At 46.0% G+C, this 23,646-nt stretch overlaps 1 protein-coding gene across 3 annotated transcripts in view; it reads left to right on the plus strand.

Annotated features, from left to right (window-relative positions):
• The first annotated feature begins 783 nt into the window (after positions 1 to 783).
• The window catches only part of LOC121868734 (putative uncharacterized protein DDB_G0291608), a 50,798-nt gene continuing 27,935 nt past the window's right edge, over positions 784 to 23,646 (plus strand). Inside the window, exons 1-3 of one of the 3 annotated variants that reach the window (XM_042369604.1) lie at positions 4,962 to 5,087; positions 12,460 to 12,956; positions 16,110 to 17,195. In XM_042369604.1, the coding sequence (XP_042225538.1) occupies positions 12,910 to 12,956; positions 16,110 to 17,195 (1,133 nt within the window). In that variant the 5' untranslated portion in view covers positions 4,962 to 5,087; positions 12,460 to 12,909. Of the gene's footprint in view, positions 900 to 4,961; positions 5,088 to 12,432; positions 12,957 to 16,109; positions 17,196 to 23,646 lie in introns of those variants that run through there. The other 2 variants (XM_042369603.1, XM_042369605.1) reach the window with 2 other exon arrangements.

Here is a 23,646-nt window from a genome sequence, read left to right on the forward strand (position 1 = left end):
TCAATTTAGCAACATGGCTAGAGGGCGTCCGGGAGATATTGTACCTCTAACACTACAGGTAAGCGACACCTTCCTCCAGGAGACACACAGGTAACATAATGAACATCAGCAAGTTTCCAGGGCGTGAAGTAACAAGCTGAGCTGCTTGTCACTTGCCGTTGTCGACAGTTTTGATCATTGGGTAAAAAAAAAAAAAGAACACTGTTTCATGTGTGTCGACAGGTGATGACATACACAGGTGGTGTCACAGGTGTGGGGTGTTAGTGGAGGTGTGTGGGGGGAGGAGCACCCGCACGCTTCATACCAGGAAACATGTGAGGTGTTGGTGGGACTTCCCGGTATTGTTTACCATCCCGGGTGACGCCAGTGCTCCCTCCCGCAGCCTCCACCTCTCCCGACGATGCGATATTGCTAAGAACGGAGTAACGTGAAAAATATGAAAATGATTTTCTCGTGTTACACTTATGCGCGGGTCGGTAGTTTTAAATACCTATCTGATTACCTGGTACTGACGCGGTAGTGGTGGGGGGGTGAGGCGGTGGTATCGGGTTGTCGTGGGACTGTCCCGGACGTCGTTGGCTGCCGTATGATCATAGATATCTCTCATTTATATAACGTGAGTAAGGAGGGTTATAAGACACCTGCTGTAGGGGGGTGATTAGTGCGACTCAACAGGTGTGCGACACGGTTCCTGTGAGAAGGTGTTGGTGGTGTCGTGGGAAGGATTGTTGTGGTGGTGGATGTTGTGTCCATCACCACCAGCCCCGGCAGCGAGTGTGTGACGTCAAAGGGGGCTGAATGTTGCGCGGTGCCCCCAGAGATTCCGCCTCCCTCCCTCCGCCTCGTGTTGTTGCTGTTGACGGTCAAGTCTTTGTGCCGCCGCTACTGCTTACTAGAAGGTTAGATAGAGGGGGGGGGGGTGGTGAGAGACAAAGGGAGGGGGGTAAAGGTTAGCGACATCGCCCTTGGCTCTCTTCATACAATCAGACCAATAATAGTAGCGCAAATATCTTAGCTTTAAAAAGAAGGAAAACAAAATTGTATCGAAGTCACGTGGAACAGTTGAGACTATCGAGACCTCCAGTTTGGTGATGGCTGCTCCTCTGTGTTAAATTCAACTCTCGTGATGATTTTGATGTGCATTTTGGCCGACAGTACATAGTTAGGGGGTGAGTTGATTCATAGGGGGAGGGGTGAGGGGAGGGTCGGGTCAAGTCTTTGTAGGATTCCTGAAGCTTTTATCAAACACTTGGCTGGCTTCCCCTAAGTGCTCTTGTCTTTGTGCTGTGGGGGAGCTGGTGAAGGATTTATCTGGGCGGTGTGTGTGTGTGTGTGTGTGTGTGTGTTTCGACGTTTAGTATTAGTCAACGGGACGCTTTTGGGGATTCCCGAGTAGTTTGATTGTCTGTCTGCTGCTGTTGCGTTGTTAGATGAGAAAATTAATGGTCTACAATCTAATCTAACCCAAGGCAATCTAATCTAACCCAAGCCAGTCTCATCTAACCCAAGCCAGTCTAATCTAACCCAAGCCAGTCTAATCTAACCCAAGCCAGTCTAATCTAACCCAAGCCAGTCTAATCTAACCCAAGCCAGTCTAATCTAACCCAAGCCAGTCTAATCTAACCCAGTCCAATCGAGTCTAACCCAGCCAACCCAACGTAACCCAATCCTACCATGAGAATTAACAAAAAACTCGAGGACATCAGGCACATGGGAATGGGGGTCTATTAGGACTGGGGTCTATTGGGACGGGTCTATTGGGACCAGGAGTTTATCAAGACATCCATCTATCAGGACCAGGGTCGTTTGCTGTTACCATTACTGTGTATACGTATAGTGTTACTGGTGCTGCTAGACGGATGTGGTGTGTGTGTGTGTGTGTGTGTGTGTATCGCGCTTTGTTTACGTGTTATTGTTCATTTGTTTATTACTAATTCTCTCTCTCTCTCTCTCTCTTCACACACCCATCTCTTTGTACCAAGTCATTGCCTCGTCCACCTCCTCTCTCTTACAAAAAATAAATGGCTTATTACTTTTAAGTTGTTGTAGTATTTGTCGTAGTAGTAGTAAGTGTATAATTCTCAGGTATGATAAGCCATTGATTGCTATTCCAGGTGTGTATATAAGAGGGCCAGTTTCACCTTGACTTTGTTGACAAGTTTATGAATCTTCCGCTGACACAGGAAGTTGGTCTCGTGGAGGTGGCTGTAATCCTCTCTTCAACACGGCGCGTCACAGTGAGGGGTGGATGAGTGGATGTAGCAGTGGTGGATGAGTGGATGTAACAGTGGTGGATGAGTGGATGTAGCAGTGGTGGATGAGTGGATGTAGCAGTGGTGGATGAGTGGATGTAGCAGTGGTGGATGAGTGGATGTAGCAGTGGTGGATGAGTGGATGTAGCAGTGGTGGATGAGTGGATGTAGCAGTGGTGGATGAGTGGATGTAGCAGTGGTGGATGAGTAGTGGAGTACAGCAGTGGTTCTTCTAATACATAACTGATTCGCAAACAAAATGTATAAATAATATTTTTCACTCTGGCTCAGACAACCATACAACATATAATATCTAATTCCAATCAACTTTTACCACACTAGTCACCTCTGTACACTGCCTTAGTTACTATCACTGTACACTGCCGTAGTTACCATCACTGTACACTGCCGTAGTTACTATCACTGTACACTGCCGTAGTTACCATCACTGTACACTGCCGTAGTTACCATCTCTGTACACTGCCTTAGTTACCATCACTGTACACTGCCGTAGTTACCATCACTGTACACTGCCGTAGTTACCATCACTGTACACTGCCGTAGTTACCATCACTGTATCGCAACTTACCAAATGTTCCTACGATCTTTTTTTTATCCCGTAAGTGAAGCTCTAGTTGAATCTATATCTTTATAGTTCTGGTAAAATTTCTGTGTATTTTCGAACACTCAAGCCGTCAGCTATGGGTCTTGAGATAGGCCAGTGCGCAGGTTGTTGCCGTTGACCTTGTGAGTGTTGTGAATACTTACACGTTCCCAGATTGACTTTTAAAGATTATGTGTGAGTGAATTTCTTTTTGCGTCCTAACTGGTGTGAAACCTAAGTCATTAAAGGTGTCTTGATTATTGATTAGTATTTATATATATATATATATTATTCTTTTGTGATTTTAATACAGTCAAAAAGGTTAGATTCGTTCATTTGTGTTAAGGAGAAAATATTAATTTAGGAATTGATAGAGAGTTGTTAATTTGGTGTTAAAGGGTCGTGAATTGGAACGATCTTTAACCAGGATTGTCACATAGTCTTGCACAGTCAATCAAGAACCTGTATACGTCCGGTCTTGTCGAGAACACTAGGCGGATGTTACCGACCTTCCCGCCCACCTGGATGATGAGGGTAAGTACGCCAGGTGGGTGGGTGGGGGGGGTGGGGGGGGGTGTAGTGGATGATGATGGTGGTGGATGATGATGGTGGGTGGTGGTGATGGAGGAGGATGGTGGTAGTGGTGGGGAGGGTGGTGGTAGTGGAGGAGGAAGTGTGGTAGAGGATAAGGATGGTGATACTGCCCCGCCCCCCCGCCCCACTGAGCCACACATCTCTCTCCTTTGTCTTCCTCGTCCGTGTTGTCCCAGCGTCCTTGTCTTGTTCTTCTTTGTCTGTCTGTCTTGTCCTCTTTTGTTTTCCCTTCCTCGCTGTCTCCATTGTTCTGCTTGTCGTCTGCTCTGCTATTCTCTACTCTGCTGCTGTATTGTGTGTGTGTGTGTGTGTGTGTGTGTGTGTGTGTGTGTGTGTGTGTGTTATTTAAGGGTTTCCACGTTTTAACTGATAATATAAAGCAAATAAAAAGTATTCCAGATTACCTCATAATAACAGCCATGGTGAAGGAGGCAGCCAAACAGTTGACCGCCTTTCTCTGTTGACACAATACTCGCGTTACTGCTCACCTCCAGGGTTAGACAGGCTTACTCTTTGTGTCTCACCTGAGTCCATTGTTGTCCTCCCTCTCCTTCCCTCCAGGTGTGTGACAGTCAGTAGTGAACCTTGATAACTCTAATAAATAGCTTTCATATCGGATGACTTGTGTCTCTACCAAGGTGTGTTTAGTTTGTAGTTATGATCACCTGGATGTACCTCCTTGTAGTGACCGGACTCCTCGTGTTGTGTGTGTCTTGTTTAATCTCACGACGGAGGAGGTTGGTCAGGACACGAGGTGGTGTTACGCAGTAGTGTGTGTCGGGGGGGGGTAGAAGGGGTGGAGTGGGTGAGTAGACAGGGTGGGTGGGTGGGTGAGAGAGGTGGACGGGTCTGAGGACAGGATGTTGAGGAGCCCCGGGTGTCCCGTTACTCTCCAGGGAGGTGCTCAAGGCTCCTCCCGCTCTCGTTTGTCTGTCAATATGTCCGTCCGGGAATGCTCCTCTCACTCCTGTTGTCATACCTGCCTGGAATCTCTCTCTCTCTCTCTCTCTCTCTCTCTCTCTCTCTCTCTCACAACTTCCAGCAGCTGACAAAGAACCAGGAGGAAAAGTATTAATGAGGAGAGAGAGAGAGAGAGAGAGAGAGAGAGAGAGAGACTCCTCTCCCCTCTGAGCTGAATAAAATCGTCTGGTGTTAAGTGGCGTCCCCATAATGAAGGAGTTAACTATTATTTAATCAATGTTATCCACAGGTGTACGCTTCCTGGCTACACTTCAGTTACCTGTTTATGTTCATTGATACTAAAACACTCTATGATAACTTCGAGGTAACATTGGCGCTGTTTAAACTGAAGAGGTTACGAAATATACTTATGTTTAGGTATGTGTTGTTGTTGTTGTTGTTGTTGTGTAGGTAAGTGAATGTGTGTGTGTGGGGGGGGCTCGTGTGGGAACTTCTCTGTACGACACTTTGGGAGGGGCCAGCTGGCGTCGTTTCAAGGCAAGCAAGGTGGTGGTGTTGGCTCGGTAACTAAGTGAGAGGGCCTGTCTGTACTTAGAATGGCCCAGTCGTGGCACATCCCCTACGGTGTTCACTTTATCTCTCTCCAGTGCGTATCAGTGACAAGTTACCTGTGACCCTAGTAAACATTATTACTTGTGCGACGTAACTAGTGGAAGGTAGTGTTGTCTGGCCGCTGATGACGATATTTTGTACAACGAAATTTGTAACACCAATAAGATTCTTGGGGGGTATCCGTCGTTGTATTGTTTTGTTATAAATATTTGTGATTTTTCGTGGCAGTCTTCTTCAGTATACCTGTAAGATATATTAATCACCTGGGTTAAGATATGGTAATAGACCCGTAATGTTTCAGAGAGTTGGTGTGTGTGTGTGTGTGTGTGTGTGTGTGTGTGTGTGTGTGTGTGTGTGTGTGTGTGCGTGTGTGTGTGTGTGTGTGTGTGTGTGTGTGTGTGTGTGTGACGTTACTGCCATACGTCATCACATAGTTGTCGATCAAATGCACACTGCACCTACCACACTCACTACTACCCACACGCACGTCATCCACTACTACCCCGCACGCACACCACTCCACTCCACCGCACGCACGCCACCGCACGCACACCACTCCACACAGCCAACACATACAACTAACTCCACACAACATACTGACTTTTCCAATCATTTTTCACATTAGTTGTTCGTGTCGGTGTGTCAAGACATTTTCACGCAACGAGTTTAGGATTTTAGTCACTTGAGTCCCGTTGCAGGAGGCGGTGTTGGGGGGGGGGGTCAGTGTTGTGGTGTGAGCCGATCAGGAATTAACCGGATAGTGATGATGTGTGAGGTGAAGGAGATGAGGAAACATGACACAGGTGTAATTGTTTACTGTGGACTAAACACCCGACACACACACACACATATGCATGCTCGTGACTGGCCCTCCCTCGCCTCAACAGGTACGTTACGCCCCCCCCCTCCTCCTCCCCTCCCCTCCCTTCCCCCGACACCCACAAGGTCGTATGAATGTCCAGGACACTCCCCCTCCCAAGCACCCACCACAGGGGAGGTAGTTGACCTTATGTGGGTGTTATTGTGCGTCGTTTTCCTGGTAGTTTATTGGACGGTGTCGCTACCAGTTACCTTGTGATTTAGGAGTATAGTGGGGGAGAACTGTCTGTCTGAATCTATGATATGAAAGTTTAACGCCCCATGGAAAGGTGACCTCTTACGGTGGGTCGCATTCGGTAGTGTGTGTGTGTGTGTGTGTGGACGCTGTAGGAGGTGATCCCGGGACAGGCCAGCAGGAGGCGGTGAAGGAGAAGGGCGTGAGAGTCGGGTTCTGTGGATTACGTCGTCGTCAGATTTTACAAACTGTCTGAAATCAAGAGTTATTTGAGGACGTGAGTCAAGAGTAAATTAAAATAATAATAATAATGACGTTTGGTTAATAATATACACAGACATTCTTCCTTCACTAATATTTACATCATCTTCGCCTGTGCATGAAGTATAACGCGTGTTATTTAAATCGCACGGCACCTTAGACTGGCAAACATGGTCAGAAAATGAAAATACTAGGTTGGTAAATGTTTGGGAGGGAAGATTTGTTTGTGTTTTGATGGCTTGTAGGGTGGGTGGTGCTGGGGGGAGGAAGGGTGCTGGAGAAAGGGTGGGGGAGAGAAAGAAAGGGAATGAGTGTTAAGAGAGTGAAGGAATGTTGGAGGGGAGAAGAGGAAAAAAAAGTTAGGAGAGGAGGACTTGGGGGCCCCGGCAGAAGTTATATAAAGGAGGCGGCGCAGTAGTAGGTTCGACCTTGGCAGTACCAGTGTTCCCTACTCGACCCATGCCGTCATAAAGTAGGCTTCCATGTGGAGGTCGATGGTGGTAGTGGTGGTGGATGAGGTCGATGGTGGTAGTGGTGGTGGATGAGGTCGATGGTGGTAGTGGTGGTGGATAGGGTCGGTGGTGGTGGATGAGGTCGATGGTGGTAGTGGTGGTGGATAAGTCGATGGTGGTAGTGGTGATGGATGAGGTCGATGGTGGTAAGTGTGGTGGATGAGGTCGATGGTGGTAGTGGTGGTGGATGAGGTCGGTGGTGGTGGATGAGGTCGATGGTGGTAGTGGTGGTGGATGAGGTCGATGGTGGTAAGTAGTGAAGATATATACTGATATTAAGTGTTGGATGGGGGGTGGGGGTTTCCGTTGTCAGTGGGCATCGGAAACAACAGGTGAGGAGGAGGCGTTGGTCAGCTAACTTATTATTAATCAGGTAAAGCTGAGGGGGTTGACGGTGTGTGGAGGCGGTGACCCTTGGCTGTGTGATGCAGTATGGGCTCTACCAGTCAGTCTTACCTGTTAGTCTTAATTATCAGGTTAGGTTGAAGATGATTTGGATTCGTGCCCAATTGACCTGTATCTATTGGATGTAGGAGGAAGGAGGGGTGGAGGGTGTAAAGGTGAGGTAGTTGTTGGGGTGTGGATGAGGGGAGAGGCAGGCAAGGGTAGGGGTGGGGTGGGGTGGTGTACAAGGGCGCATATCGGTGTGTCTGTCTTGCCAGCGTCCTCCTGGGGCATGCGGGATGCGGGAGTCTTGTACTCTGACTTACATAACCAGTTCGTTGCTAGGTGGGAGTGTGTGTGTGTGTGTGTGTGTCAAGGTGAAGATGAAGACAGTGATAGGTACCAGAGGGGTGATGATGATGATGAGAGATACTGTTGGCGATAGTGAGAAGGGGAGGACCTCAGCGAAAATGGTGATAAAGAAGGAGGGTGTCCCGAGAGAGAGTGTGATGGTGACGATTAGAATGGTGAACGCAACGCTGGAGAGATGGACGATGATTTTGATGATGATGATGATGATGACTGTAAAGGAGAAGCTGGGAAAAAATTAGTTCTATCAGTCAGTATAGATCACTCATCGAGGAAATTAATGACACCAACGAGCGGGGGAAAGTTTAGGGAAATTAGGAAAACAAATCACCTCATGTTTCCAGTCACGTTCATAACTAACACCTACAAAGTGCAAGTAACAGAACAATTAAGTAACAAGGTGTGCTGAAACATCTCCCCACGTCAACTTTGATGAGTCAAGCAGGTGTGACAAGCGCTCACCTGCAAATTTCGCGGAGTCAGTATTCTGAAATGCTTGTTGGTGGACACTTTGTAAAGCTCTCTGTCATGTGTATATGCTTGGATGCTTATATGTGTATGTATGCACGCTTGGATACATGGTGAGTCAGTTGGATGCTTATATGTGTATGTATGCACGCTTGGATACATGTAACAAGTAGAATAAATACGAAACAAAAAGGTGAATGAATTTACTCCCCTCTTCCCCCTACCCCCAAGAAAATAATTAGTTTACCAGTTACTGTTAAAAGGAATGATGTGCAGGAATGTGCCGGAGAAAAAGAGAGAAAAATGTAATACAGTTTATAGTTTGGTGGTGTGTACTATAGGTCCTGTAGCTCGAGGAGATGAAAGTGTCAGCTGATTCGTGTTATTGTCCATCAGCTGATTCGTGTTATTATCCACCAGCTGATTATTGTTATTATCCACCAGCTGATTCTTGTTGGGTTAGCGCGTTCTTATGGTTGCTAGTTAGGATGAGGGTGTGTGGTAATCAGAGTGATGGCGGTATTTTTATCTTAATTTAACACGTATAAAGTACCAAGGATGTCTGGGGCCTTTCTGCCGTGGCTGCTGCTGCTGAGTTTCCTGTTTGTCTGTCTGCCTGTCTGTGCCTGGCTAGTAGACATAACTATTGCCAGCATGACTAGTCCTTTTGGTTGGAAAGTGTGTGTGGGAGGGGGAACGCTTCCTAGGTGATCAATATAATACTGTAGTGGTTGTAGGTGTACTGGTTCGTGGTTGTAGTGGTTGTAGATGTACTGGTTCGTGGTTGTAGATGTACTGGTTCGTGGTTGTAGTGGTTGTAGATGTATGCTGGTTCGTGGTTGTAGTGGTTGTAGATGTACTGGTTCGTGGTTGTAGTGGTTGTAGATGTACTGGTTCGTAGTTGTAGTGGTTGTAGATGTATACTGGTTCGTGGTTGTAGTGGTTGTAGATGTATACTGGTTCGTGGTTTGTAGTGGTTGTAGATGTACTGGTTCGTGTAGTGGTTGTATGTATACTGGTTCGTGGTTGTAGTGGTGTAGATGTATACTGGTTCGTGGTTGTGAGATGTGATGTATACTGGTTCGTGGTTGTAGTGGTTGTAGATGTACTGGTTCGTGGTTGTAGTGGTTGTAGATGTATACTGGTTCGTGGTTGTAGTGGTTGTAGATGTACTGGTTCGTACTGGTTCGTGGTTGTAGTGGTTGTAGATGTATACTGGTTCGTGGTTGTAGTGGTTGTAGATGTATACTGGTTCGTGGTTGTAGTGGTTGTAGATGTATACTGGTTCGTGGTTGTAGTGGTTGTAATGTACTGGTTCGTGGTTGTAGTGGTTGTAGATGTATACTGGTTCGTGGTTGTAGTGGTTGTAGATGTACTGGTTCGTGGTTGTAGTGGTTGTAGATGTATACTGGTTCGTGGTTGTAGTGGTTGTAGATGTACTGGTTCGTGGTTGTAGTGGTTGTAGATGTATACTGGTTCGTGGTTGTAGTGGTTGTAGATGTACTGGTTCGTGGTTGTAGTGGTTGTAGATGTACTGGTTCGTGGTTGTAGTGGTTGTAGATGTATACTGGTTCGTGGTTGTAGTGGTTGTAGATGTATACTGGTTCGTGGTTGTAGTGGTTGTAGATGTATACTGGTTCGTGGTTGTAGTGGTTGTAGATGTATACTGGTTCGTGGTTGTAGTGGTTGTAGATGTATGCTGGTTCGTGGTTGTAGTGGTTGTAGATGTATGCTGGTTCGTGGTTGTAGTGGTTGTAGATGTACTGGTTCGTGGTTGTAGATGTACTGGTTCGTGGTTGTATTGTGTTTTATGTTGACAGTTACCTACATCATTGGGTGTTGTAGACTCGTACAGCATCGGCAGGTGTTATTGCAGTATTAGACAGGTAGTACAGGTGTCGTCAGGGCTCATCGCTGTTATTGATTGAAACCTGTCGAGTCAGTTAGTGTTTTGATGTGGTGGTGGTGGCTGGAGAGGAGAGAGAGGGAGGGAGAGGGAGAGAGAGGGAGGGAGAGGGAAATACATGTCTTATTACAGTAAAAGTCTTAGCGTTATTCTGTCCGTCTTATCTACAGTAAATAATGAGAATTGAATGGGGCAGTTTAATCCGTTGTCTTATTATCATTGTGGGGAATTTTTTTAGCGTAATCTTTAGTGAATCTGACGCAACTTATGTAGATACAAGGAGTTAATAATGAGAGTCTTGGTAACGGCAGTGTTGTTAGTATTGTTGTTGTATTCGTAAATGTCAACACCTATCTCGCTTTACATGTTAAATTATATACATTTAATTATGTTCATTGTGTCTAGACTTGTATATTGCTGCGTTTGTTAGTGTAAGCAGGATATAGTTTCTCCAATTTAGTTTGATATGGAGGTTGTTATGTTGCTTTACTGGCGCTCGTGTGAGTGTCCCTTTCAGTAGATCCTCCCCCCCCTGTCAGTGCCTGCCTTTAATCCTTTCATCCCCAGCTGCCCTAACCCTTCCCTCCAGCCCCCCCCCCCCCCCACTGCCTGCTGGGGGTGTTGTATTGACTTATGACAAAAGAGTCTCGCTTCAGCTGGTTGTTTGTTGTCGCCGGGGCCCTGTATGTTGCTGGGTGCCCTGTGTGATGTGTTTGTTTACATACATCGTGGGTTTGTTTATATACATCGTGGGTTTGTTTATATACATCGTGGTTTTGTTTACATCCATCGTGGGTTTGTTTACATCCATCGTGGGTTTGTTTACATCCATCGTGGGTTTGTTTACATCCATCGTGGGTTTGTTTACATCCATCGTGGGTTTGTTTACATACACCGTGGGTTTGTTTACATACACCGTGGAAGGTCGTAATCTCCACATGAAATCCCAGGAGAAGGTGATGATTGTGGTGGTAGAGTAGGCTGGTCGTTTGTGTTGTGAGTCGTGGTAATGTGTTGAGGTTTACGTGTGCTCTCTCTCTCTCTCTCTCTCTCTCTCTCTCTCTCTCTCTCTCTCTCTCTCTCTCTCTCTCTCTCTCTCTCTCTTTTTTCTTTCCTCTTTACTCCCTTTATAAAAAAACGACAGTGCAGGTACACATTCAAGCACAGGTACACACTCAAACACAGGTACACATACACGCACAGGTACACATACAAGCACAGATACACATACAAACACAGATACACAATCACAGATACACACAAACAGATACACACAAACAAACACATATACACACAAACACAGATACACACAAATACAGATACGCACAAACACAGGTACACACAAATACAGAAACAAGTACTTTTTTTCTTTTCATCCTAATCCCTAACTCTTGTGATTCAGTCAGGATGGAATACGACAAACGTACTCTAAAATGGTAATGCAGGAAGAGTATACAGTATATATACCCCCGAGGACACTTAGTGGTGGTGTGTGGAATAGCTGACGACTCGCCTCTCTGTGTAATAATAATAATGTGTCATTGTTGTGTAATGGCCGACGTCTTATATCAGTTCTTTATTATCGCCTCTATTCCTTTCATGCTATCACCTCACCGTAGCCTACTTGACCACCCCCCACCTTCACCCCTTCTCACTTTCCATCGTTTCTGTGTTAGGGGGGGCAAAATATCACTTACCTCCACCTCTTTAGTCTTCTTCTTTGCCTCCTGTCCTCTCTGCTTCCTCTTCCCTTGAGTCAACATCGTGAATTCTCCTCCCCCTCCTCCCCCTCCCCCCCTCTCCTTCAGCCTAGGTAGAGTGTGTGTGTGTGTGGGGGGAGGGAGGGGTAACTGTGAGGTGATGGTATACACTCTCACACACACACACGGAGTGGGGTAGAGGGGGAGGTGTGTTAGAAGGAGTGGGGAGGGGGAGAAAGGTTAGGGAACGTGGTAAGTCACTAAACCTGTTAGTATCACTTGGTCATGGCCGCTCATCTACTATCACTCACACACACACACACAGACACTCACACACACACACACACACACACACACTAACTAATTAATTTTTTGGTAGTGTGAGGCGACGAGTTACCTGTACAGTTAACCTAACCTAACCCGAATAGTAAGGAATAGTACAGTTACGCCCGTGTGTGTGGAGGAGAGGGACTTTAATAACCTGTTTGGGGTGAGCCTTTTTAGCCGGGCTAACAGGTTGTGCATGTATTATGTTGTGAGAGGCAGGTGTGTGTGTGTGTGTGCATGACGGGTGGGGGGTGAGGGGGCAGGGAGGGGGGTGTTTATGTTAGGGATAAAGGCCGTTTATGTAAGTGGGAGAGGTTACACAAGGAGAGGTGGGAGCACACGCACGCACGCACGCAACGGAGGTGTGTGTGTGTGTGTGTGTGTTGTGTTTCTTTCGTCGTCTTGTATATTCTTCGTCGTCATTAATTCTTGTTCTTAATTAATAGACCGAATAGATTTAGAGGTTAAAGATTAATTGTTATCGGGTATCAACAGGTGTATTCAGTTAATGATATCCCTGATACCTGAAGCACCTGGATATTAAGCAAGAGGAACAGCCTTTATATCCAACAATGACGTGACAGTCGAGATATAAATAACCTTTGAAGATAAACTATTAAAGTGGTTGGTTACTTGGGACACTAAATCCAAATACTCTAGTGTATACGAGTGAAGTGTAGACCCAGAGAACGGCTGTCACGTCTGTATTCGATCCACACCTTCGTCTCCGTCACCGTTCTCTACCCCATCCCAGAAGGTCACCCACCAACACACTCGTCGTCACCTCCACCACGACAAATGACGATAACTCAAAGTGAGGTGTGTGACAAGAACTCAGGGCATCGGTAGCTATGTTGGTGTGCTCGTGGCCCTGGGCATAAGGTGTGGTGGTGGTGGCCAGGTGGGTGGTGGGGGAGTGAGCGGACGGACCTACAACTATCCAACATGTTCCAACAGTTTCTCTATCATCACCTGAACGCCGTGTCCCCCTCGTAAGTACCTGCTTGGAGTAGTAGGTGTGTGTGTGTGTGTATGTAGGGGGGTGGGTTGTAGAGTGGTTGTCATGGTAATATCAAGGCAAGGGTTCACATAAGCAGCGTGACGAGTGTTTCAACAAGGGACTCATGTGTTGCTGCAAGACTCTTAAAGAGAGAGAGAGTGTGTGTGTGTGTGTGTGTGTGTGTGTGTGTGTGTGTGTGTGTGTGTGTGTGTGTGTGTGTGTGTGTGTGTGTGTGTGTGTGTGTGTGTGTGTGCCTTTTTATGGGTGAATGTAGCTGCGTAACGGACACCTCTCTCTCTCTCTCTCCTCAACACCTTCCCTGTGTTTGTATCTCCACATCAGTAGAAAAAATTCATCTCGATACTTAAATCTGTCTCAGCATCACCTAATTCACCTATCCTCGCACGGAAGGTATTCAACCCTTAAAATGTACCGGGAATGAATGGATTAACAAAGATCATGTGAAGGTGTAATGGTAATTAACACGTACAGGTAGTGGAGTATGTTAAATTGATCACAGGTTTGGGTGTAGGTGTGGATCGTCAACACAAGAGGTGCACGTGGTAGTGTGGAGGGGTGCTACAGTCCCTCGTGGCACACCCATCTGCAATAGCTATATCTATTTTTGACACACACACACACACACACACACACACACACACACACACACACACACACACACACCTACACACACACACACACACACCTGCACTGGCACATACAGGGTTACCCCCAGCTCTTTATACTACTACAGGAGCTTTTGTTGAGCGGTAACCTCTCTACAGTAGCTCGGCCTTCCTACTGGACGTCAAGCTAATACGATAGGCCTATTCTATGTAAAATAAATAATATTGTCTGCTGAGCCTCAAATGTAAAATCCTGGCAGAGTGAATGAGGAGATGGAGGTGTATTGAGTGCGCTTGTGAGTGCTAGTGATCATTGGTCGGAGGGCTTTGTGTTGAGTGTAGTGTGTTGCTGGTGTAAGGGGCAGCTGGTAAACAAACGGTACGGCTCTTGTGTCGCAGCTGTCCTCTCTCACGCCTCGTCACACACAGGGTAGGTTAGGTATAGGCATCTGTCGGTTGAGTTTCGCGGCTTTTTCCTCTCAGGTCCACAAGGAGTTCTTTTTACCAAACACCTGTTAAATTATGTCGTTTCTCGCGCTCTTCGGCAATTAGGGTGGCTTGGAAAATTGGTCCTTGACCGAGTTAAGATGCACATGAGGGAAAATAACCCTCTAGCGAAAAATATATTCATCAGTCAGGTCAGGAAAGTCAAGAATTTAGACTAACTTCAACGCAGCCAAAAAGACAAAAACATTTTAGTTATTGTGATGCAAGTCTGTTTACAAATTGATCATAATAAGAATAATCTCAAGTGTAATATTTTCTGCAACCTCGTCAGTAGAGTCTAGGGGGAGGGGGGGGGGGCAGGTAAATTATCTTCTTGTTAATACTTGGCTTCAGGTAAGAAGGTGGTATTAAACCTCAGACCAGGAGATTATTGGTAATTAATTGTGATTGTGTGTAAAAGATGGAGGAGGAGAATTTAATTTTTAGGTGAAATGAGTTGAGTTGGAGATGCTTCAAGGGATCTACAGTACACTACACACTGCCTTTAGTTAGAAGTTCAACGACCAGTATGACTCACCCCCGATGACACACGGCATATGGTAGGGGAAGTGACTCACTCTCTCTGATATGTGCGAGAAGAGAGAAAAGACATGTCTGCGAACGTGTGTGTGTGTGCAAGTGAGACAGAGTGGAGCAGTTAGTTGCGTTGATTGGTTTAATAGGTCTGGTAAAGTAAGGAGAGGGAGTGGTCGTTAGCGCGTCGCAGGTTGTCGTTGGTGACCGTTAATGCCGTTACCAGCACCCCGGCCGCCTCTCTTACAGTGTATACAAGTGGTTTTATTAAGGCGGTCATCTCAACCCTCACCACTAAACACCCGTATCTTATGTGCACAGTAGAGGTAGTGGTTAGTACACACACACACACACACACATGACGTACACAGTGGGAGTAACACGTACACACACACACATGACGTACACAGTGGGAGTAACACATGTACACACACACACTGGAGTAAGAAGGATGTAAAGATGGAGAATTCTTTGTTTTGAAGACTGTAAGGTGTGTGTTGGGGTGGAGGGAGGTGTAGCAGCCGTTCAAGTGCGCGTGTGTGTGACGGAGGATAAGAAGTACTGCTGTATAGTTAGTATGTCAAGGTATCCGACCAGCTGGTTTGAGAGTGGGTTAACGTCAGGGCGATCTGGCGCCTTTAAACAACACAAAATAGTTTCTCTTTATAATTTCCTCCTATTAAGTGAAGAGTAAAGGGATTAATTCATTCTTTATGGTCGACTCTCCAGCATTTTTAGCGTTCTTGGTGTCTTGTCATGGTCTTGTACCGGAGTTTAAGTGACCTTCTCAGTTCTTCGATTTAGAGGGGAATAAATTTTGAAACCTTTATGTAAATATTGGATCACGTGGAGATTAGCCCTCCCTCCCAGCTTATTTCACCTGATGATCAAACACCCTACACCCTAACGTTACCTGGTGGCGGTTAGGTTAGTTAGGGTGGTTAATCTTAAGGTTAAATAAGCTGGAGTGCCTATTCTTCACATGATTCAAAACATTGGTTACTAAAGCACAGGGATCGAGAGGCTTCCTGTGTGGACGTCATGCTACAGTGGGTCATCATCCGTCCACATCAGTTAACACAGGCTATTTTTGACAGCTGGTTGTCGCCTTTATTGCCAACCATTTCAGTTCTATTACTTTCCTTTCACCCACCTATGTCTTGCTCGCCACTCTACCAGGTATTTTTACTGCGTCATAACGTGAGCCTGGATTCACGCGTGAGAACACTTGGTATGGCCAGAATTTTTTGGTTCGTGCTTCTTTTTTCTTTTGGAAAAAATGGTTAACTAGATTTCTTTTGTTGAAGGAAAGGTTATTGTGTTTATGTATTTGGCGGTGACAAACACACACACTACGTATAATATGAATGTGCGTCAGTGTGGGTTTTTCTTGCAGAATTATGATTTTAACATGACCAGTAAATGAACATTTCTTTGTAATCATGTTCAGTAATAACAAGAATTAACCAAGTTGCTAAATGTTTTGTTTGTTGTTGCAGAGCGCTGCTCTTCCCGGCGGTGAACCCCCGGCGGCGGTTCCTCATCCACAAGACCGTGGAGGAGAACTTCCCCGATCTGGCCACCGTCAGCGTCGGCCAGGACGAGCAGAGGCGCACCGCCGTCACCTACAGGAATATCCAGGAAGCCACCACCCCTCCCAAGCCCTCGCCTGCCACCACGCCACGCCAGCAGCAGCAGCGGGGTAAGCAGCAACAGCCACAGCACCGAAACAAACAAAACTGTGAGAGGCAAGCAAGTCAGGAGGAGAGTCTGCCAAAGACTGCTGAAACACACAGCAACAAGACACTTAGGGACGACAAAAAGCCGCAACAGTGTTCACAACAGAGACGAGGCTCAACTGATCAGAAACAGAAAGGACCTCGGCAACCAGTAGAGCAGCGGCAGCGACAACAACAGCAGGAAGGACAACAGAAACACCCAACAGAGCCCAAGCAACAGCAGAGACAGCAACAACAACAACAACAGAATCATCGGCGGGCGTCAGTAGGATCTCAGCAACAAACAGAACAGCAAACAGAACGACGACAGCAGCAACAAACCCGTCAAGTGCGGCGGAGGAACAACCGCAGCCGGAGCAGTAGTAGCCAGTCGGTGACGGGAGGCGGCAGAGGACACCAGCCCCAGAAAGTTGTTAACGAGGGCGGCAAGAATGACGACCACGTGAAGGAGAACACAGAAGAAACACAAAGCAAGAAGAGAAGAAACAGAAGAAACAAACGAGGTAAAGACAAGACCGAACAACAACAGGGCAAAAACACAACGAATAATGGTCAGGCTGAGGACTGTGATAAGGAAGACAATAACGCAGAACAAGGAAGTGATTCAGTGTTAAATCGAGGATGTACTAAAGGCAGACACCATGTGTACGAGAGTGGCGTCAAACCCACAACAGTGAAACAGAACGACGGTGATAGTGAGTGGAGTGGTGGTGGTGGTATTGGTGTTGGTGTGAATTGTAATGGAAGTGACGGTGGTATACGGAAAAAGTTAAAATCGTTCGGTGAATCAAACAACTGGAAGAACAGTCGAGACTCTTGGAATACCAGTGAAGAATACGACTCAAGGTAAGATCTTTAAAGTTTTTTGGGGGATATTTGTGTTGAGTTCCAGAAGTTGTTAAATTAGGTTCGTGTAAGGTAAGTGAGATTAACGTTAGGTAAAATAATCGTGGGTATCTAACTTTCCCGCTGATCAAGATATTATTTACCATTGCCTGTTGATAACGTTTCCCGGGAGATGAGACGAGAGTTCCTACACCCGCCCACACCTGCCACTAGACACACCTACACTGGACGGGTTAATAGTGAGGGACATTCAGGTGTGTGGAGGGTAGGGGAGGAGCTTGTCATATATGTTAAAAACGACCTTGATCTTACTGCTGCTTGTAAATCCCACAGCAATACCGTGACCTGTTTACCTAATTCTCGACCAGTATACGTATTCTTATGTGTGTGTCTGTCTGTCTGTCGTAATTCACTGGTTCACAGGTACACAGGTTCATCGGCACACAGGTTCGTTGAGCAATTAACCCCTCCCGAGTGCCCCTCCGCAATTGTTCTATTGTGAGGACTGCTCAAGGGGTCACTGAATACTGTTGTGTACGAGCTGGAACACCGCCAGGATTTAAATGTTCTTTCATCAGGGGAGACATATATAAGATACACAGTAGCCTTCAGGGAATTAGTATAGAGTGATGAATGGTGAACGAGCGACATCTTTTGTTTCACGAATCATAATGTGGAGAAACAAGAAGCCCAGAAAGTGTGTTGTGTAAAAGTTGAAAATGCAATAGTGTTTTGTGTGTGTGTGTGTGTGTGTGTGTGTGTGTGTGTGTGTGTGTGTGGAGAGGTGATGGGGGAAGAGGGAGTATTGTGCAAGTTGCTCAACATGCGTGGCGTGTATGGTGAAAGGCGAGAGGTCCAGACAAGACACCAAGACTCGCCAGTTAGTGACCCGTGAACAATCCTCCCTTCGATGGTGCCTTTACATAATTACCTACAGTATTGTAGCAGTTATTCCTAGTCATGTGAGGCACGAGGACCTGGCTTCATCACCTACACCGTGCCTGACTTCCTTGCCTGGCCTGACCTAGAGATATAACTATTACTTACATACATACATACCAGGTGGAAGTACAGTATTAACATTCCTATTGGTTGAGTATTCGTGTAAGATGGTCAGCGTGTGGAGGCGAGTGTTGTAGAAGTAGAGAGGTCATGTAGATTGTAGAGCAAGTTTGTATATCCCAGGGAGTTGAAAGGACTCGCCACTGTATATCGTGTGCCTGGCGATGTTGTACCAGCGTCTCCCGTCATATCTCTTGGCTGTGGATACATTGATGACTCAAGGCTTGAAGTTCCAAAGGTTTGTTTCAACGTCGGATGTTCCTCATAGCTGGGAGATGTAAGAACACACCCAAGACGTTACCTATGTTCAATTAGCACTGTTGAACGGGACAAAAATAAGGTACTGATGTCTTGTTAAACACTGATTTGGCATATAAGTACCAAGACACAGGTACACACACACACACACACACACAGGTACACGCACCACACACACACACACACACACAGAGGTACACACTCGTAACAAGGTGATCCGCGAAACCATTTAAAAACTATATGATGTAAGGTACGTGTGTGTGTGTGAACTAATATATTCCTTTACTTGCTAACAATCTCAGCGTGTCAGTCAGTACGTGTTGGTGTGGTGTCCAATGTGTGCAGGGCTTATATGACTTCCAGGGGGAAATTAGTTTACACATTATGTTCCCGAGATATACCACAGACACTAAACAGGTTCTTCCCTTCTCTCATCTTCATATCTTCCCTTCACCACCATTCACCGTGTACATAATAGTGAGAGAGAGAGAGAGAGAGAGAGAGAGACACCCTCGGCAGTTGATATGTCAGGTGTATCACAGGAGAGTTGATCATGACAAATTGGATAGGTAACGATAACGAGATGCTCAGGTGGTCAGCTTAACACATCGTAAAAGCCTCTGGTGTACTGAAGTTGTTTGTCAGTGTGACTTAGATGCTGTCGTAAAATTTAGCTTGAATATTAGTTTACTATATGAAATTTTAGTCCGTTGGTGTCTGAATGGATAGGTAGATAGATGTGAGAAATAGATCAGTGGTAGATGAATGGATGGGATAAGTAACAGGTGTATTGATGGGTGACCGAGGTGAGGTAAATGCAGGTGCCAGGTGAGGTACGGCAGGGTACTGAGGTGGGATACAGGTCAGTGCTGCTGGGTCCGTCTTAAAAATGAGGTCAAGTCAGCTGGAACGAGTCGTGTTAGGTTAAAAGGTCAGTAGCTAGAGAAGTTGGTCACACGCCCGTCTGTCTGGGGTCTTGTCTCCACCATCACATAACTCAAGCCAGCCTTTCTTTCTTTCTTTCTTTCTTTCTTTCTTTCTTTCTTTCTTTCTCTCTCTCTCTCTCTCTCTCTCTCTCTCTCTCTCTCTCTCTCTCTCTCTCTCTCTCTCTCTCTCTCTCTCTCTCTCTCTCTCTCTCTCTCTCTCTCTCTCTCTCTCTCTCCAGCTAGACATGCTTACTTGTACACCTTTCTATACCTTTACCAGTCAGGAGACAAAATATTGAACTTAACAGAACCTTTGTGGGTGTGGACTCAAGGTTACCTTATTGAATCGTTGTCCCGTTTAAAGGAAACCAGGACGGAATTTTGAGTTTTTATCTACCCACAAGGTGAAGAATGAATCGTATAGTGTAGGAACAAGAATCATAGTTAAGGAACATGAATCATATTGTGGGAACAAGTTTAGGAACAAGAATCAGAGTTTTTATTTATCCAGCCTACAGTATTTTGGAACATTTATTTAGAATTAATGGACAGAGAGAGAGAGAGAGAGAGAGAGAGAGAGAGAGAGAGAGAGAGAGAGAGAGAGAGAGAGAGCTCGTCTTGTAATCGAAACAAACTTAATAATACATTACCAGTCACAATCACACACACACACACACACACACACACACACACACACACACACACAGTGCCTGACTGGATGATAAGCTCAGCCAGAAATTGCGTCTTGGGGTAAACAGTAAGACTTATTCCTACATTGAAAAAATAATTCAGATTAGGTTAGGTTGGGTTTTTTTCGGTGGAGACTCGTAGACAAGTGTTGATGACGTTTGAAGAGACTCTTAATGACGATATATACAGACTGAGTCAACAAAGAGTAACAATGATGATTATAGTAATAATAATAATAGGTGTAAAACATGGGGTAAAACATTGAATACTAGTTTAACTGGGTAAACATTGGTTTGGAAATATAGTGGGTGAGTGGAACAAGTTACCATACATCATCATTAACTCGAATACGCTGGATAGCTTCAAACATAGGTTGGATGTAAACGGGACTGCCCAGTATGGGTCAATAGGCCCGCTGTAGTTTCCTCCATTCTTGTGTTATCCATACCGACCGTTGACCTCTCCTCAACCCCCCCCCCCCTCTCCCCGGTGTCTCAAGTGTCAACATGAGAGATTTTCTATACAGTGTGGGGCCCAGCTTGCAGCCAAACAGTGGTAGCCTCACTGACTCCACATTATCACTGCCCGAGTCTATATGATTATGTCGTCTATTCAACATTTCCTGCAGTATTTCCAGGTAATAGTTTTGTACATTGAATTTAATTTGAAGCGTATTTTAATTGGCTGAAATCTACGGTAGTTCTTGAACCTGAATATGTGTAGTAGTAACACAGCAGGGACTCGTGTTGCTAATGCCTGCAGCTGGGGTTGGCAGCACATTCCCCTACCCTCTCCCTGACCCCCCCCCCCTCAAGCAGCGGCGCGGTAGAGAACAGATCTTATCGAGATACGAGTGTTTGTTAGTTGCCTTATGGCCCTGCTTCCTGGCCCAGGCTGAAACACTCCTCCTCCCCCTCTTCCCCTTCTTCCTCCTCCCACCCCCCTTCTTCCTCCTTCTCCTCCTCTGTGCGATGAATATAAAGGAAAATAAAGAACAAAAAAGCATTTTAATGATTTGGTGTGTGTGTGGGGGGGTGTCCTATGATCGTGTTTACTTGTATCAGCTGATTGGGCGAGACCCGTGGGCTGATAAAGGTTAGTAGTACAGGTATATGTTTTAAGACGCCGCAGACCTCCAGGCGCAGTGTGTTGGGGGTAACCTTGACCCATTAATCTCTCTCTCTCTCTCTCTCTCTCTAAAACTTTAACATAACAGTGAAAGATTGTGTAGGCCTTAAAAGTCTCATTCTTCAATACTACTACGCTGTGTTGTGTTGGCCTTTATAACCTTGGCCTAGTGGTGGTAATTAATGCTGTAGGCCTAAACATGGAGGGGGTTTAGTGCCGGGTTATGAAGGTGGAGGCTAAAGAGGCGTGTGTGGGGGGGGGGTCGGTCCTCATTTCCTGATTTATTTTCCTCCGTCCTATTCTTCCTCCTCTTCCCTCTTCCTCCACATTATTTTCCTCACCATCTCATTTTTCTAACCCTATGTCCTCCTCTTCGTCGGTGTAAACAAAGATGGGGGATATTGTGTCGAAATACACCTGCAGCCGAGTTTCCGTTGTCGGGTGTGTCTGTTTGCTTGTGTGATGGCGGTAGGAACAGCTGGGTTTGTTTACATTTGGGCCGGGTGGGTACAGGAAGAGAGAGAGAGAGAGAGAGAGAGAGAGAGAGAGAGAGAGAGAGAGAGAGACCGTTGCTAAGTGTACTACTCAACAACATCTGATATTTTTAGCCACCTCTCCTCTTTCCCTCTCTCTCAGCACATCAGGTAATGCGTAGTAACACAGTTTAGACATTGTTTATGAAATACCATGTGATTTATACCCAAGATTGGTATCCTTCTGGGATATATCTCGGTACCAGCAGTCAACACCCTCTTGAAGGAACACGACCACCCCAGAGAACACCCGCAGGAATCCTCACGTACAGAAGTGTTGTAAGGGTGCCACCGTGGCTCTCATCTTAGCCCAGTGTAGCGTTACGAGCGTGAACCAAATATCTGGCAGCTCTTGTTTACACCTACAGACCCAAGTTAATGCTTCGCTTATTGTTGTCATTATTGGTGTTTGGTCTCTTTGGTTACATTTTATTGTTTTGGTTAGGAGAGAGAGAGAGAGAGAGAGAGAGAGAGAGAGAGAGAGAGAGAGAGAGTTTATTTTCTGGTGTTAGTAAATAGTGACTCGCGTGGGTGTGTGTGAACGACTCTGCCGGTCACCTCAAAACTCACGAATGAAGGTGATATCCCGAATAACTCATATCATTGTATCATAGCTGGATGATCATCATACTCGATTCCGAGTGACAACAAAGTAGTAGTAGTGTGTGTGTGTGGCGGTGGAGGCAGCAGTATTGTAGTGCAGTGGTGGAGTGCGGTAGGTGGTAGCAGAAATCGAGCAGCTAAGTTGGCAGCTGAATCTGTGCCCTCTTGGCTGGTTGCCAGCACTATGAGACACCTACCACCACCATCACCACCACCACAACTACCATCACCGTCGCTACCACCACCATCACCGCCTCCGTTGCTGGTCATACCCTCAGTGCACTTCACTACTACAGTGCTTGACGGGTCTCACTCTGGCGCTCCTCAACCATCATATAGCGTATTAATTGGACGGAAATACATCTCGGTGTGTGATTCAGCGAGCAGTATTCTCCAGTGACTAGATGTTATGCTCTCGTTGGTACTATAATGATATACATAGACGAGATAATATAGAGTTGAATATCTTTACCTTCGAAAACGCCAAGTGTCGTTGTTATTCGTGGTGGAGAGAAGTTTTGCGTGTCTTAACAATATACAGTATTTGTATTTTTCGGTGTATTTATGAGTTTTTGTTGAGTTTTAGCGTTATATATATTTTTTTAATAAAGAAGTGGGTTGTTACTAGACAAGATGGAGGCGTCTTGGTGTCTTCTGTCAGCCAAGACCTTTCTTCACCATCACTAACACGTGTACAGGTTAGTGATGTCCTCCTTGACTATGGTGTAAGTGGTGTCAGAAGGAGGAGGTGGTGGTGGTGATATCCTTCAGGCTCAACTGGTGTAGATGATAACCATATATTAAGTGAACCCCGAGTCTCAAGTTTTACGAGAGAGAGAGAGAGAGAGCCATTCGTATTCAGTAGGAAACTCGGGGAACAAGTGTATGGCGTTGTAACTTGTTGAGAGTCAGAACTGTATTTCGCGTGTCCATAGTGAAGGTTGAGGAGGAGGAGGGGGGGGGGTAAGCAGTGGCTGTATCAAGGACTCTGTGTGTGACGCCTGAAGCCTTGCGTTAATAACCATAGGCCCTTCAGAGTACCATACACCCTCCCTGAGTACCATACCCCCTGGGCACCATTCACCCTCCTGAGTACAATACACCCTCCAGAGTACATAAGAATGGAGGAAACTGTAGCGGGCCTATTGACCCATACTGGACAGTCCCATTTACACCCAACCCCTATCGTTCATATATCCATCCAACCTGTGTTTGAAGTTATACACCCCCTGCCAAGCTGTGTGCCTCAGG

This window comes from Homarus americanus, unplaced genomic scaffold (assembly GCF_018991925.1).
Source record: "Homarus americanus isolate GMGI-L3 unplaced genomic scaffold, GMGI_Hamer_2.0 scaffold30535, whole genome shotgun sequence".
Classification (NCBI taxonomy): domain Eukaryota; kingdom Metazoa; phylum Arthropoda; class Malacostraca; order Decapoda; family Nephropidae; genus Homarus; species Homarus americanus.